The sequence below is a fragment of the Spermophilus citellus genome, assembly GCF_964194105.1.
Source record: "Spermophilus citellus genome assembly, chromosome: 8".
Lineage (NCBI taxonomy): Eukaryota > Metazoa > Chordata > Mammalia > Rodentia > Sciuridae > Spermophilus > Spermophilus citellus.
In genome coordinates, this window is record NC_138189.1 from 88882229 (window position 1) to 88898991 (window position 16763).

The window sequence follows — 16763 nt, forward strand, 5'->3', positions numbered from 1 at the left end:
TTATTTTTTCATACCAGAGATTGAACCCAAGGGCACTTTAACACTGAGTGACATCCCCACCCCTTTTTCCTTTTGAGTTTTGAGACAGGGTTTAAATAAGTTGCTTAGGGTCTCACTATTTGCTGAGGCTAGCTTTAAACTTGTGATTAGCATGTTTCAGCCTCCCGAGCTGCTGAGATTACAGAAGTCACCACCATACACAGCTAAGATCATAATTTTAATGAATAAATTTTTTTAAAAATCTCACTTTATTTTCCAAAAAGAAATAAAATTAGAAGAGTTACATTGTGTTACAATTTTTCAAATTCCTTTAAATGTTTGGCTTAATAGAAAACTGTTTGATTCTCCTATTTCTCGATTCAATTTATTTTTAGGTTGTTTTTGCTGAACTATATTATGAAAATCTGGCCTAACTCAAATATGTATTTGTGAAATGGAGGTACATATTTGTGACTTTTATAGGTAATTGTGGGTATTTTATTATTATTTTAATATTGTTAAAGTTTGGCAAGTGCTATTTTCTCAGAGTATTTGTGATGTGGAATCTAAAACTAAGTCAATGAACATTTCTTATACTTATTCATTAATTTCTAATGGCTTATCTTGCTCTGAGAATAGACTTTTTACCATCATAAAGATTGGAACATGTATAAAGATTTTGTGACGTCATGCACTGGTGCTTTGGAAAATATTGGTTCACTACATTGTGTAGATTTTCCAAGTGCTGACATCTTGCTTTTTAAAGTATTAGAAAATTGTGCTTGTTAATATTACCAAGAATCTCATCAGAAAAGTATTTATATATGAGTATGCTGTCAACTTCATGGTAGTGGATACATATTCTTAGATTCTTAATTTTGACTTGAAAGCTCAAATTTTATTATTGACAAAAATACTGTCAGTTTTTTTCTTTGAACTGAAAGGCTCACTTTGTTCATTTCAAGAAAATGCCTGCCATTGTATCAAATCTGAATAATCATAGTTCTCTTTCAATTCTTTTTTCAAGTAATGACATTCCAAGAATAAAGTGACTAGTTCAGCTTACAACTCAATTGCCCAAGAGCTTTTCCACTAGATAACTATCTACTAAGTAGCAGAAATGCTATAGGCAAAAGTAGTATTTTGTCATATATATTTTTAAAAGAGACATGCACTCAAGGGTTGAAGTACATTAATAATTCTAATTATTTGCCAAGGATTTCTTTTTTAATATGACTTACGATTTTTATTGGTGCATATACTAATTATACAAAATAATGTGTTTTGTTGTGGCATATTCATACATGAATATGACAGAAATTTTACTCTTTAATACCTCTCCTAACTCTCCCTTCCTCCTTCCCATTGATCACTTTCCCCTACCCTCATGATTTCCTTTGTACTTTCATGAAAATCCCACTTATTTCATTTTTTTTTCTTCTAGTTTCCACATGTGAGAGAAAATTTAGCACTTGCCTTTCTGATTTTGACTTATTCTGCTTAACGTGATGTTCTGCAATTCCATCCATATTCTAGCAACTAACATAACTTCAGACTTTTTAATAGCTAAATGTCAAGTGACTCCAACTTTTTAAAAAGACTAGAGTGATAAAGAAAACAATAATGTTAGTACTGATGATCCCACTGCCTTTACTTATGTTGAAGCACTGAATGTTTATTATTGCTATTGTACCACCAATGAAAATACTACCACAATAACAAAGGCACATAATCAATTAGTATTATTTTTTTAAAATAGTTTTGACTTTACAGACTTCCTGGAGGGGATCAGACCTGCCAGGGGTCTGCAGACTATACTTTTTGAATAACAGTTCTAGAGTTCTAGGACTGACCACCAAAGAGGAACTTTATATTTGTTAATCTCCTGAATAACATCCAACATCCGATGCTGAATAGAAATGGTAATTACATCTCTCTTGTAACTGTGCTCTTCCCACTAGGATGGACATTGTTGGTCCTGAATATTTACAGCCTTATTTTTATGCTAATTATTATTGATGTTCTTAAAAAATAATACATGTACTACTTGGAAATAAAAATTTCAATATTTCTCCCTGGTCCTGTACTCAAGTCCTACTTATCAAAATTAAATTCATTTTCACTGTTTCTGTTAAATTCTGCTTATTCTATTTTTAATTCCAATTGCTTTTTTACCTTTAATTTCTTGATTTGTCAACTTTAAGATGTACTGTTGGCTCCAACATGAAGGATGAGACATTTAGCTTACAGCTTATTTATATTGTTTTTTCCTCACATTCTTTCAGCTTCCTAGTGTATGTGTGTGTGTGTGTGTGTGTGTGTGTGTGTGTGTGTGTATTTGTTGTTTCTGGTTCTTCTTTTGATTATGTCTGTGCCTTTAAAGAATGTAGCCAGATATCAATTTCTGCTAAACTTAACACAGGCCAAAAGCAAACCAGACTGCTTTTGGATGTTAGATCCTTAAGAGAAGTGAGGGATTCTTAAGGTTTAGCAATGCAATCCCAAATTCTTCCAATTTTACCACTTAGATGATTAAATCACTCCTCCATTTTGGCAGAAGAGATGAGTCACATAGAGAGTCTAAAGTTACAACAACTTCTATACCTCCATGTGGTAAAATAATTCAAGGGAAGAAACAGTACCTTTTCCTTACAAGTGGCCACACTTGACTTCCCTAGATAGATGAGAAAATCAAAGCCCCCAAAATCACCTATCTAGTGTCCCTTAGTTAAGATTGGACTACAGCCTATTCAAAGTGTTTGAAACTTTGAAAAATATTTATCAAACGAAGAAGACCATCTTCTCTGGTCCAACTATAAAAATTATGCATAATATTTAAGAGCAAAGTCTGGTTTCCATTTCAGTTATTGATTTGAATACAGCATTTGGCCAGAAATGCAGGCAGAAGGCATTTCTTAAACTTAATTTATTCTCTCATAACCAAAAAGCAGCTTGATGAAGACAGTTTTATGTAACTTTGCCAGATTCTGTGTGCTTTGGAAATGTCACACATTTCATTCAGTTTAATTCAGTTTTCTTTATCATAAAATGTGAACAATTATATTCATCCTAAAATATTGTGGATACTATATGCTATAATCATTTAATTATATTTGCTTTGACTTTCTAAAATACTAAAAGTATTGTTAAATATAATGTATAATTTTATATGTCAGCTTGATTGGGCCTCAGAATACCTAGATAGTTGGTTAAATATTATCTATGAATGTAGCTGTGAATATGTTTCTGGATAAGTTTACAATCAATTGGTATGTTACAGGAAACATCCAATCCATTGAGGACTTGAATAAAACAAAAAGATGGATGAAAGTTGAATTAACTCTGCCTGGTTGCTTGAGCTAACTTTCATCTTCTATTCTCAGTGCTTACTTAGTTCTTTAAATCCATACTGGAATCTATACCATTGACTCTCTAACTCTCATGTCTTTCAACTAATCTTCTAGCTTTCCTGGATCTACAGAGTGCAGACAGCAGCTTGTGGAACTTCTCAATTTCAACCATTTAATCTAATACCGTACAATAAATTTTATATAAAAGAATATATACCTACATGGTATGTTTGTGTGTATGTGTGTGTGTATACACACACACAAATATATATATATATATATATATATATATATATATATATGTGTATATATATATATATATACACATATATATATATTCTTTTTATATTTTTATACATATACACACACTTATATTTCTATTGGTGCTATTTATTTTGAGAACTCTGATATATTGAAATATTGCACTTGAATCTTGCAAGTGAATATGTTTTCTTACTTATTGATTTTACTTATGATTCCTTTGTCTCTAAAAGATTTGCCAAAGGATATGGTTGATATATAGCTAATTCCAATTTTAGTGATTTATCAATTTTTATATTCATAAGAATAGGATAAAAAGTAGTAATAAAAATGAAAATGTTAGGTTAGGTACAGAACTAATTGAAGAAGTTTCAAGAAAAGATTAATATACTAATAAATAAGTGAAAAATTTGACTCCACCATTTGTCAAGACCAGTGACATATAGAAAACTCAAATGGACAAAAATCAGGATAATTACAGATCAATTAGTACTAGGAGCCCTGCATGAGAAGCACCTTCCTCAATTCTGTTAGTACCCTTGGCCAACTCTAAATATTCTTTGGGATGGAATCAATGCCATACTGTGTATTTTAGGGTTCTCCAGAGATGCAGAATGATAGGACCTCCATATCTGTCTATTTACCTATCTATCCTCTGACATATAAATATTCTATCTATCTATCTATCTATCTATCTATCTATCTATCTATCATCTCTCTCTGATTTATTATGAGGGATTGGCTTATATGATTATACATGCCAAAATGTCCCATGATCAACTGTCTGAAAAATGAAGACTGGGTGAAGTTGATCTATCTATCTATCTATCTATAATCTCTCTCTGATTTATTATGAGGGATTGGCTTATATGATTATACATGCCAAAATGTCCCATGATCAACTGTCTGAAAAATGGAGAGTGGGTGAAGTTGGTGGTATACTTTAGTCTGAAACTGAAGGCCTGACAACCAGGGGAGTTACTGGTCTAAATCCCAGTCTGAAGGAAAAGATGTCAGAGAGCCAGATAAAAAGGAGAACATTCTTTTCTCTTTCACCTTTTGCTCTCTCCAGGACCTCAAGGGACTGGACAATGCCGACTTACTTGGGGAAAATAGTCTACTGTTCACTCATGGAAATTCTAATTTCATTCACAAACAACCTCCTTGACACACCTAGGAATAATCTTTGATCTGGCTCAAAGTGACCTATAGTTGACTATCACACTGCCTTTATTCTTCATCCTCAAAGGTCAAATTAGTCAGCTTTTGTGATGTTAAGTGAAAAGATGGCGAACATTCCAAACCAGCCCAGGAATAATTTCTTAAGGACTATCTACCATAGAGTATTTATTTTTGCTACTATGACTGCTGTTTGGATATGAGTGTTTTTGTGTGTTTCGGGGGGCTGATGTGTGACATATGGACAAGGATAAGGAGCAGCTAAGTTGTCAATTATCATCAAGCATAGTAGAACTTTGGCATATTAGAATTTAGCTATACAGTGCAAATTGATATTATGGAGATACCTTCACATGAAAATATTTGACCAGTTCAGTGCCTCTCATCTGTGAGTTGTTCCTTAGGGCTTAAAATTTATCTCCTAGAAAATGCAGGACTGATATCTCTGAAAAGCATAATATCATGCCGTTGTACACCAGTAATATTGATGGACTGGTTTATTAGCTAGTACTGAGACTGGTCCTAAAGTAGATGAAATATGGGACTGCATATTTGGGAAGAAAATTGTAAAATAAGATGTATTCCAGGTAGGAGCAATGTATGTATGTGGTGTGGGTGTGTGTGTGTGTGTGTGTGTGTGTGAGAGAGAGAGGGGAGGGGGAGGGAGAGAGACTCACTACATGAAGATAAGGTGAGTTGCAACAGGAAAATTGATATCTGGAAGAGAAAGGGGTTGAAATAGAGAAAAAATGTGGAAAATGAAGGTAGACATTTAGCTCTACATATTTTGTTCAGAGATTGTTTTCTAGATTTTTAAAAATGGGTATGGTGTTATGTTGTTATTTTTCTTTTAAAAAAACTATTGTTGTATTCCAATCATCATTCCCCAATACCTCACCTTCCTTTCACTTTTCCCCTCCCTTGATCTTTCTCTACTCAACTTGTCTCATTTCAATTTTCCTGATGTCCTTTATTCTGTTCTCTCTCTCTCTCTGTCTCTCTTTAGCTTCCACAGATGAGAGAAAGCATATTACCTTTGACTTTCTGAGTCTAGCTTATCTCCACATGATGTTTTCTGTAATTTTATAAAGGAAAGACTAGCTAACACCTTTTAAAGATCTAAAGAAATAAAAAGGGGTTCATCTGTGAGAGCAGAAAAGAGTACTGGGAGTCAGATATTCTACAACCACCTGGGTTCTCAAGTCTCTGAAGCAACAGCTGTGCGATTTTCTCATTCTTTTATTCCAGAGTCCCCAAAGTGATGTAGGAGCTGCTTTATATCTGATAGAACTAAAAAGGAAAAAGAAACACAAGAAATAACACCAAAATTTAGGAGAACTTTGAACAGTTGTATACAAATTTTTACTTATTCCCTACTCAGAAGCACTCATCCATCTCTACTTTAGATTATGTTAGTGGCATCTATGTTCTGTTACCACTTCCCACTGCCTCCCAGGCAAAATTATCAATTACCTACTTCTTGCCTAAAATCACTAGTCCCAAAATCTTCATTTTCTTATAAGAGTTTATTGTTTTACATGAGGTACCATGCCACTATCAGAGTTATATCCAGTTTTTTTTCTTTAAAAAAAACGCAGAGAAAAAAATGTTTTCAATAATTTTCATTCAATGTGAATGACAAATATTATAGCTATAAACAGGGAAATAACCATTTCATTTCTTCCTGAGGAAGTTTCATATTTTAAGCAATGAAAAAGGGAATTCTATACAAAGCAATTTTTAAATCATGTTCTCTCTCAGTCTTTTCTCATGTGTATTTATGTTAGTTTCAGAATAGCATGACTTACTGGAATATACAGTGTGGAAAATATGCACATCTTCTGGAATTTGATAGTATATTCAAAACACACGCTGACTGGTCAGAAATCCTTTCAAACCCTTGCAACTGTATGTAGCATCAAACTCCATACTTTGTGATGGAGTTAATCTTGATGCTATATCTTCCCTTTTTTCTCCTTTCATTATACAAGCACTGAGTATAAACAATTATTTCAAAGGGTGAATTGTTCAGTCAAGTCAATTTATCTTGACAAGAGGATACCATTCACAACTTATTCAGAAATTTAAAGGTACATCTCATCTTTAAAGCATATATGTATCAACTTTCCTTTTTTCTTTTATCAACAAAAATGTTGACAAATAAAAACAAGACACTGTATGTAACTGCTGCAGCCTCCTCTCATTGCATCCTTCTTAAGTCAATTTTCTTAAATTAATGGAGATGAAAGATTATTATAATTTTTTTAGTATGTTTGGCACGTGTTGCTTTGAAAGAGTCAACAGTAGGCATAAAGACTGAATTTCTCATGTTTGTTTAAATGATTTTGCTTTTGCTTTTTACTAAGGGTCTTAGAATTGTTTTTCTTCCAATTCTTTCTGCTATTTGTTTAAAAATTAATGTATTTTGGGGGTACATAAGATCTCAAAATAACATTTAATTGATAATTATAATGTATATTTAAAATTACAGCAAGGATCAAACATTTCGTTTTCTAATTATTATACAGAATTAGTTTTACACATTATAGTGACAATGAAAATAGTAGTTTCCTTGCATATATTTTTTTAATCATACCTTTAAGGATTTTTTATAAAGACATGTAATCATAGCAGGGAATTTATTTACTATTTAAATTTTGTGTGTATGTAAAGTAATATAAAATTAAGTAAATATTAATACAAGAAAATAAGTTGATTTATTTTAAATCTTTTCCTTTTTAAATATTTCATTAAGTAAGTATAAATAGACTTCAAGAGTCATGTGATGCTCATCTATGTACTTCCTTCATTTAATTTTGTAGCTATCCATAAATTTAACTGTGTTCTGTTATCTTCTGTGACAATGATATGTGAAATAATTTTTAAAAGGGGATTTTATTCTTATTTTTCTCTGCTTTGTATTACAATTATCATTTCAAATATCAGATTATAAATCAAATATTAATTTCTGTTTTATTACAAATCTGACATTATACAATTTTACTTTGGACTATAGGAAAAATGTAGCTTTGTAATAATATAAGTGTAAACAATCTGAACATATCATCTCGGGAAGCTGTCCTTAGTTTTAATTTGGTAGGTTTTACTCTGGGAAACATATAGGTAAGCTATTCATATCAAAAGATGGTTTGTTACCAGAGATGACACATATCTCAGAGACTCTGCATGCATTTCTGTAGAACTAGAGAGGACTGCTGGAATAGATTTGTAGCACACAGCAAGTGGGTATAGAGTTCTCAATGATATATCTTTAGACCCCTATCCTTTCTCCTTTATAGAGGATTTAGTCAGTAAACTTACATTATCATTTACTATTTTGGTGTACTCAGTGTGTTTCTACGTATCATCCAACAAATTTACAATATATATTTCAGTATAATAGTTACCTTACAATGGAAGAGTTAGTAATTTTTACATAAATGAACTAGACTATATATATGACAAATCACTTTTCTTTTTTTGCTACAGTACTTCTCTTTTTTATGCAGATAAAGCACATGTATAGCTTTTTCACTCTCTGATCTAGCACAAATTACAATTTACAATTCTTTCTAAATACTTCAGTGGATTTAAGTTTTGACAGGCGTTTTTTTTTTATGTGTTATGCTTCTGGAATTTTATGTTATATTGTGAGGTTTATTTTGGTTCTTATTTTGAATGATGCCTCATAGAATCAAAGAATTAAAAATAATTACAGGCAAACAGTGGTCTAAAAATCTGTAGACACAATCTTAGTTGACATATCAAAGTGTAAATATTAATATGAAATGGACAGTTTTGCATTTGTGTTTGTTATTTATGTTTGCTGCTACTGACTTACACATGAGTGCACATTAAGTAGTCTATGACAATCTCACAGGCTCGGATGAGCATTAAGCAATAGGCCATAGGCCTCAAGGGTTGTAACATATTTTTCTTGTCCTTTTTTTTTTTTCTAATAATCCACATGCCAGCACATGGAAGGAGCCTTGTCCTTTCTTCTTATTTGAAGAGGTATATTTTGATCATCTTTTGGTAGCTTCTGAAAACTTTGGAAAAGATGAATCCTCAACAAGTTTTCTCTCAATGCTATCTCACTTTCTGCAGTTCTTGTCTCAACCAAGATGGGAGAGGTTGACCCAGTTTGTGTAGCAGCTTTGAGAGTTCCACATTGTGATCCCGATAGTAGCTTGACAGAAATGCTCTGCTCTGAGTGGGGAGGGAGAGATAAAAGTACATTCAATTTTGTTTATTAAAGTATATTTTATACTTTTTGACTATGATTAAATAATCATCAAGTATATCAGATCTGGATTAAAATTTGTATTAAGCAGGTGAACTGTTTATTTAGCCCATAGTGTTTTGTTGACATTTTTTGAGGCCCTTTATATTTACCTTTCTCTGAAAACCATATGACAAAACTAGTCACTTTAGACCCTTCAATTTGGTAGGTTTTACTCTGGGAAACATATAGGTAAGCTATTCATATCAAAAGATGGTTTGTTACCATAAATTCATTATGTACTTCAATGAATTCATTATGTACTTCACAGTTACCTTGTAGAGAGATTTGAAATTGATATCTTGAAAAGTTCTTTACCACTAAATTTTGTATTTTATCTCAGTGTGTCTATGTGAGACCAGAGTAAAATGAAATGTTAAGAAAAACATTATATGGTATCTTTTAAATGTTGTAACTTTAATAAATAAATTTTGTACAAAGTTTGACATAAAAACAATAAATTTTGCATTGCTCTCTTGAAATACTATAGAAATGTCCCTTCAAACTCTTTTAATGTATTAGGATTATTTTAAAGTGCTATGAGGGTATATTTTTATCAACCAAATAAAATTAGAATTCAGAGAATGTAAATTCTTTATCAAAACAGTAGAAGTTCTCCTTTCCTAATGTCTTTGATACAGAATTTAAGTATGAGCTTTTTGATTACAGGCCATATATCTATCAGGCCTGATACAACAAATAGTTCTCAAAGTCCTGTTAGATATAATTTTCAAATAAATTCAGATTACCTAAGCATTCTCAGACAACCTCAGATTGTCAGTTAACATAAGGTATTATATAATAATAATCTACCTGCATTCTAATAGCCAAACTATATATTTAAGTAGACTGATTATGAAATTAAAATATGAATAAATTTCATGTGTATTAAGTACTAAAGTAAAAATACAGGATATTCAACCTGAAAAAAACTATAACATAAAGTGTTCATCATCTCAGGATACTGAACAGAATAAACAAAGTGCTAGGTACCATAATGTACACATCTCCATTCCTTAAAACCTGAGTAATCAGGCTGGGGATGTGACTCAAGGGGTAACGCGTTTGCCTGGCATGCGCTGGGCACTGGGTTCGATCCTCAGCACCACATATAATAAAGATGTTGTTTCCACTAAAAACTGAAAAATAAACATTAAAAAAATTCTCTCGCTCTCTTAAAAGAAAAAAAAAACCTGAGTAATATATTAGTATATTATACATCGGGGAAATGTATTAATTTTTTTTTCATTTTAATAGCATAAAAACAGTTCAATGTTCAGTACATTATAACAGTAATATTATCTAGGCTATACTTACCACTATCAGGTAATTTTGTGGTGACAAAAGATAGAAACCTTTTGATCCTATTTTCAATTTCTAGTTGATATATTTCCTGTCTTGGATTCAGTTAACCTTTTTAGTGTAAAAATTTCTGTGCACTATCATTCTTTTTAGAATGAGATGATATCTTTCTGTCCTTATTCAAAATTGAAAAAAATTCTATTGTTTTCATTTTTTCTTGCATGACAGGTAATGTTATAAAATTGAAGAAATCAAAAAACAAACAACATAGATATTCTAAAACTCAATTGTCACTTTTAAATTTTAGAAAGTTGAATTTGACTTAATCACTTTTCTAAGAAATCAGATGTGATGTTACTATTTATTCTTTTGTACAAATAGCTTAGATTTTTAAGCTCTACACTTACATCAGAATCCATTGGTGGATATTTTCTTCCTTTACTCTTTCCAAGGCATTTTGTTTTACCTTCTTCCAGCAACTGACACCAGAAACCTTTATGAGAATCAAACCTAAAAAATTACAAACCCCCAAAGAAACCTTAAAGAAATTATTTTTAAGTAGTTTATAAGATATAATGACCAATAACATAAGTATTTTTATTTGAATATCAATCTATAACAAATAAAACTGGAAGGTTTTTTTTCTTTTATACTATATCTCTTTGCATAAAATCTTGTGTCATAAAGAATCAAATAGTATAGAAAGACCTACTTCCTCCAGCCATGTCCCACCTGTCTATGGTTACCACCAGTGTTACATGTTTAAGTTAGCATACAATCCTGAAATCCATAAAGTGAATAAAGATTATGAGCAAGATTTGCACACTGAAAACTCTAATTTCCATGCTAATTTTGTCATAAGGAATTTTCAGTCCCTCTGTCATATTTCTAAGTTTGCCCAATTCTTAATACAAAATTTTTCAGTAAAAAATATCCTATTTATAAAAAAATTAAGACTAATTCCTTCATCTGGTATCAAAATATTTATAAATTTTAAGTCCATTTTTATAGGGTTTAAAAATGACAAATCAATCTTCATCACTTCTGTGTATCACAGAACTACAGGGTGATTTGAGAGAAAAGATTTTGATGTGCCATGGAGTTATTACTTTTAGAATTCTATAGCTATAAACCAAATTTAATTATTTTCCAGATAAAAGAATTTCTTCTTTTAATATGAGAGCTATATTAAAGTAATTCCATCTATAAATGGGATTTCATACTATAATTGTAATAATGATAGTATTATGTTAAATTTATATTTGTTTATCAAAATATTTTGTATTTCTCTATTTGAACCTTCATTATAACCCTGTTAATCAGCTTTTTATTACTGTGACAAAAATACCTGACAAGCTCAACTTAGAGGAGGTAAAGTTTATTTTGAGTTTAAAAGTTCAATTCATGGTTGACTGACTATTACTGTGGATCTGAGATAAGGCAGAATATCATAGCAAAAGGGTACAGGGGAGGAAAGTTGATCAGTTCATGGTAGCCAGTAAGCAGAGAGTGAGAAAGAAGCCAGGGACCAGATGTAGTTCCCAAGGCCATGCCCCCAGAGATCTACTTCCTGTAGCAACTCACCACCATTAGCAATATATAAAGTTTCAAGTTTCACCACTTTCTTGCCAACATCACATATTATCTTTTGGATTATAACCATTGCAATGGGTGTAAACTGGTATCTCAATATGGCCTTAATTGCATACCTCTATAATTACACATTTATTTGTAATGTGAAATTCAGTGAGTCGAGAGATAGATTCTTTTGTAGCAATGTCTGATACAACTTATAAAGCTCATTTTAATCTTTCAGTTTTGAAAGGAAGTACTTCCTGTTGATATACTATTTATTACTAAAATTCACAATAGTTTTTGTCTTGTTCTTGTGACAATGGGAAGAACTTAAGATTGGTCAGGGTAGGTTCCAGAAATAACTGATTTCCAAATCTGCCTCCTTAAACTACTTGCTGAGTAATTTTTGGCTTAATTTTTCTATGCTCTAATATTTTTACCTGAAAAATAGTACTATTTTGCTAATACTACTTATCACACAGTTTTGTGAGGATATATATATATACACACATATAAATTATTTAGTATGTATAGTAAATATGTTTAGTAAATATATTTCTATTCAAAACTTAACATTTCTAGATGCTTCTTCATAGGTCATCCCAAGGATAACCAGATTTTAGTTACTATGACAACTAGTTTTGCTATTAAAAAGTCTTTGTACGGTAGATTCTTACCCAAACTCATCTGCAGTGAGTTGGGAAAGAACTCCTGGCAACATAATTTTGATTATCAGGATGTGATATTAGAAACATTTGAAGTCTTTCTAAATTTAATGCATCTTCAGTCCTTTATGACTTAACCAAGCCTCATAAAAAATACCCACACACACACACACACACACACACACACACACAAGAAAAATTATATTTTATCTCTGACTTTCAAATTAATAATTCCCATCCATCAAAGTTTTTAAAGTAAATTTGTATTAAATTTTTATTTAACACAGTCTGGTTTCACTAAACAAATATATTAATGGGCTGAGAAATGAGACATCATGTTCAGGTATTTAAGTAACTAGTATTTCTGAATTGAAGACTTCTGTCATGGACATCAATGCCTATGTGATAATTGTGAATGGACATATTTGTGGTAAAATTTAAAATTTATATTTTTAATTTTAATTTATCACATTAGCACAATTCATGTCAAGTTTTAATTTTCTTCATTTTTTTCAAATATTTAATTATTTTCAAAACACTATATAACACATAACCTGAAAACTAAACTAGTGTCAATATAATATCAATCCTATTGTTCATAATTAAGGAATTAAGTTTTTGTTGGACAAAAGTTTTTAAATGAGGCCTCCAAGCCTCTCTGGATACTGGCCCTCTTTTAAGGCAGTATGCATTTGATTCAATAAATACCCTGAAATATGTTGTAAAATGTAACTTACTTTTTTGAATGAGAAAGTTCCAAAATGTATTGTTTTAAGCTAATAGTCCTCATTTCAAACCACACCCACACTCACTGAGAAAATCAGATTATTTTTACATATTCAATAAGACTTTTAAAATCCATTATGACAATAAAAAGTAATTTTAAGATCCAGACTATCCAGTTAGTTGGTATAAATTTTGGAATTCTAGAATATTTTCTTTAGTAATCATGGAAAGGAATAAAAAACTTTTTGACAATGGAGGATTTTTACCATTGCTTTTGAAAATAAGTTTTGATAGTAGAATTTGCTAAACTGAAAATAATCAGTTTAGAGACTTCTTAAATTGGAGCATTCTTTCATGCCAAGAGAGTATTGTAAAAACCTTTGTGTATACCTAGTTTCATTCATTTATTCTACTTTGTGTGATGCACTGTATTTAAGTGATTGGTTGAGAATTCATATTGGATTTTGTTTAGTAAATCCTTAATAAAGGAAGGGTCTTAAGCTGAAAAAGAAATGTAAACACCAAAGAGGTGATATTCACTATCATAGCAGGAAAATAAGAAATAATACCAAAATATATAAAGGATCTCTTAGTTTTTGGTATAAATAACATTTATGAGAATATACATTTTGTACTCATAGCCATCCCAATATTTCTACAGTATCACAGAAACAACTGTCAGAGTTACTATAAGAAGAGTAACTAAATTGTGAAGATGGGGTTCATATAAACAACTGCAAAGGCTATAGGGTGAAAGAAGACTATATTAGACCTAAGAAAATGACATGAAACCTCCAAATATTCTACAAGTGCACTAGTGGTTTTCACAAGGTATGTCAATGATGATCACAAGAAAATACGAAAAGAAACTTACTGGAAGTGCACTGTTACTCACTCTCAGGCATATGACAATTCAACAGTGAGTCCTTTCTTAAATTCTAATGCGTCTCTTGACCCCCTTGGAGTCAATTACCAAGGAAGATCAGAGGCAATCAAGAAAAAAAAAAAAACTAAAAAAAAAAAAACTACCCAAACAAACAAACAAACAAACAAATCATTGCTTTTAACTGCTGAGGTGTCAGAAGAAAGGATGACAAGGTCACATTTATTTTACATAAAAACAAAGGTAAAAAATAAAACTACTGCAATAGAACAATAATAGTACATCTCTCTTTCTCCCTCCCTCTCTCTGTATCTGTCTCTGTCTCTATCTTTCTCTCTCTCTCTCTCTCTGCCTATGCTGTCACCTATTGGATTATTTCTGCCTGTATGACATTGTTTCTGAAAACTGCAAAAAAAAGGCCAGTTCCAAAATTATCTGATCTCCTCTTCAAACATCCAAGAGGTTGAAATATTGTCTGTTAAATATGTCAACTTTTATGAACTTATTTCAAGTCTACTCTTAAGGTTTGTTGTTGGTTTTTAGAATCACAATATTTTTCCTCCACTTTTCTTCCAGGAGAAATCTGCATATTTAGGAGTAAACAGATGATTTAGGACCTTTCTTCATGACAATGTTTTAATTGTTCTTCCCCAAATGGTTAACATATAAATTGACAATTGCATCACCGAACTACAGTTTCTTAAAATTATTTCCCTGCTGAAAGTTTAATTAATTAATGAGAATACAAACTTACGTTAAAGCTTCTGAGTAATTATAATGAGGAGAGACTCCTAGAAACTTCTGTACTTCATCCATTACTGTAGCAGGATCAGTTCTTAGTTGTTGCCCATCAATAATTAGCAACTAAATCACCAAAATAATAACAATAATTATTATTATTTAATTAATGTTGAAAAAAGACATGTTAACTGTAAAATTAAAAAATTTCTGTTTATTCAGAAACAAGGTCCTAAGGAGAATTGCATGCATCATTATTAGATATAATCACACGTACTTGTTAATGGCCTGAACCAAGAAATAAATCATGCTATTTAAGCACATTCATTTTTGTTACCTGAGAACTCCTACAAACACTATAAAAGCAAAAAGCCAATTGTGGGGACCAAGAGAGCTTAGAAATTTAACTGCAAAATCACAAATATAAGCCAAGAAAAAAAAACCAATTATTCCATCATCGATATTGGAAAGGAGCACTGTGGAAAAGAAAAGAATGTTCAAAAGAAGCCCAAATGTAATAAGAAAGAAAACATGCCATGTTTTACAATTCCATTCAGGAGTAGCAATGTAAAGTTTGAAGAAATACTTTGATAATTCATATGAAGAAGGTAAGAATTCTCAGAGAACCAGTGCATGTACATAGTTCCTCAAAAAACTAAGGGGAAGAATTTGTTACTATGATGATAGTGGACCCAGCAAGATAAAATGACTGAGGACGGAATGGAAGGTTACAAAGCCTGTAATGCAACTCCAGCCCATACCTATTTTCCAATATTTCTATCAGTCTAGATTAGCATTACTTAATGGAACTTTCTGTGATAATGAATGTTTTATAGCTGCGCTAACAGGTAACTATTGAGCATTTGAACATGGATAATACAAATAAGAAGCTGCATTTTTAATTTCTCTTAATATTAATACAAATTGAATTAACATTAAGTGGTAATAGCTATCACACTGGACACTGCAGTTTTAAAAGTGCAAGTACACACCACATCTGATATGACTAGATGGTTTATACAATCCAAAGGATTTGATTTGGTAACCTAAGTTGATGCCCGGCCAAAAAAAAAAAAAAAAAAGAGTAAGGAATGTGATAAAAGCATAAGAGTTCCAAAAATTTCAACAAGGTGATTCAGAAGCAAAATAACATCACTTAATTAAGCAAAACAATATTTGCCTTGTTTAGTTAAGAGGATCCCTTCAAGCTTTATTTATGTCAGAATAAGAATTAGGGATCTAATCAGGAAGCTATTGAAACTCTTTACAATTAGGTACGGCACCAGAAAATGGAACAGGGAAAATTACTCTGAAATACTTTCCAAAAATCAGACTGCTTTTCTACTTTGCCTCTCTATTTTTCTTTGCCACAGTCCATTATTTATAAGTAAGAGGTAAAAAGCTAGTAGTTTTAATGAGTAAAATTTTCCTCTATCCTTGAGGCAAAGTCATCAACTTAATGAGATTGTTACATGATGTAAATTTTTATTGCTCCATACCTGAAAGGGAGGGAAATAAACAAGCCATCTCTCAATGTGGCTGGCATACCACCCAGGGACCAAACATCTCTTCTGCAAGGTTTTAAGCTCCGTGGGTGCGTGGGGCCCAGCTGAGATTACTTCGTAGAAGCTAAACTTCAGAGCTGCAGGGTCTTCATGGGATCGCTGATGCTGATAAAAAGGTGGATAATTAAACTAACTTTGAAATATAAGCATAAATAATTAAAAACCAATCTTTCTGACAAGTACTTAAGCTAGAGGAAAGAGTGCCTCACTGCTGGAGAGTTATTTATTTTGAAATTAATAAAGGATGAAAATGTTTGC

At 31.5% G+C, this 16763-nt stretch overlaps 1 protein-coding gene across 1 annotated transcript in view; it reads right to left on the reverse strand.

Moving 5' to 3' along the window:
* Window positions 1-8858: 8858 nt before the first annotated feature.
* LOC308654852 (bifunctional heparan sulfate N-deacetylase/N-sulfotransferase 3) overlaps window positions 8859-16763 on the reverse strand; it is a gene marked incomplete at its 3' end in the record, with an annotated part of 134839 nt that continues 126934 nt past the window's right edge. Inside the window, exons 10-13 of the mRNA XM_081304544.1 lie at window positions 16440-16610; window positions 14957-15066; window positions 10761-10863; window positions 8859-8978 (exon numbers count right to left, since the gene is read on the reverse strand). Of these exons, the coding sequence (XP_081160670.1) occupies window positions 8859-8978; window positions 10761-10863; window positions 14957-15066; window positions 16440-16610 (504 nt within the window). The remainder of the gene's footprint in view (window positions 8979-10760; window positions 10864-14956; window positions 15067-16439; window positions 16611-16763) is intronic.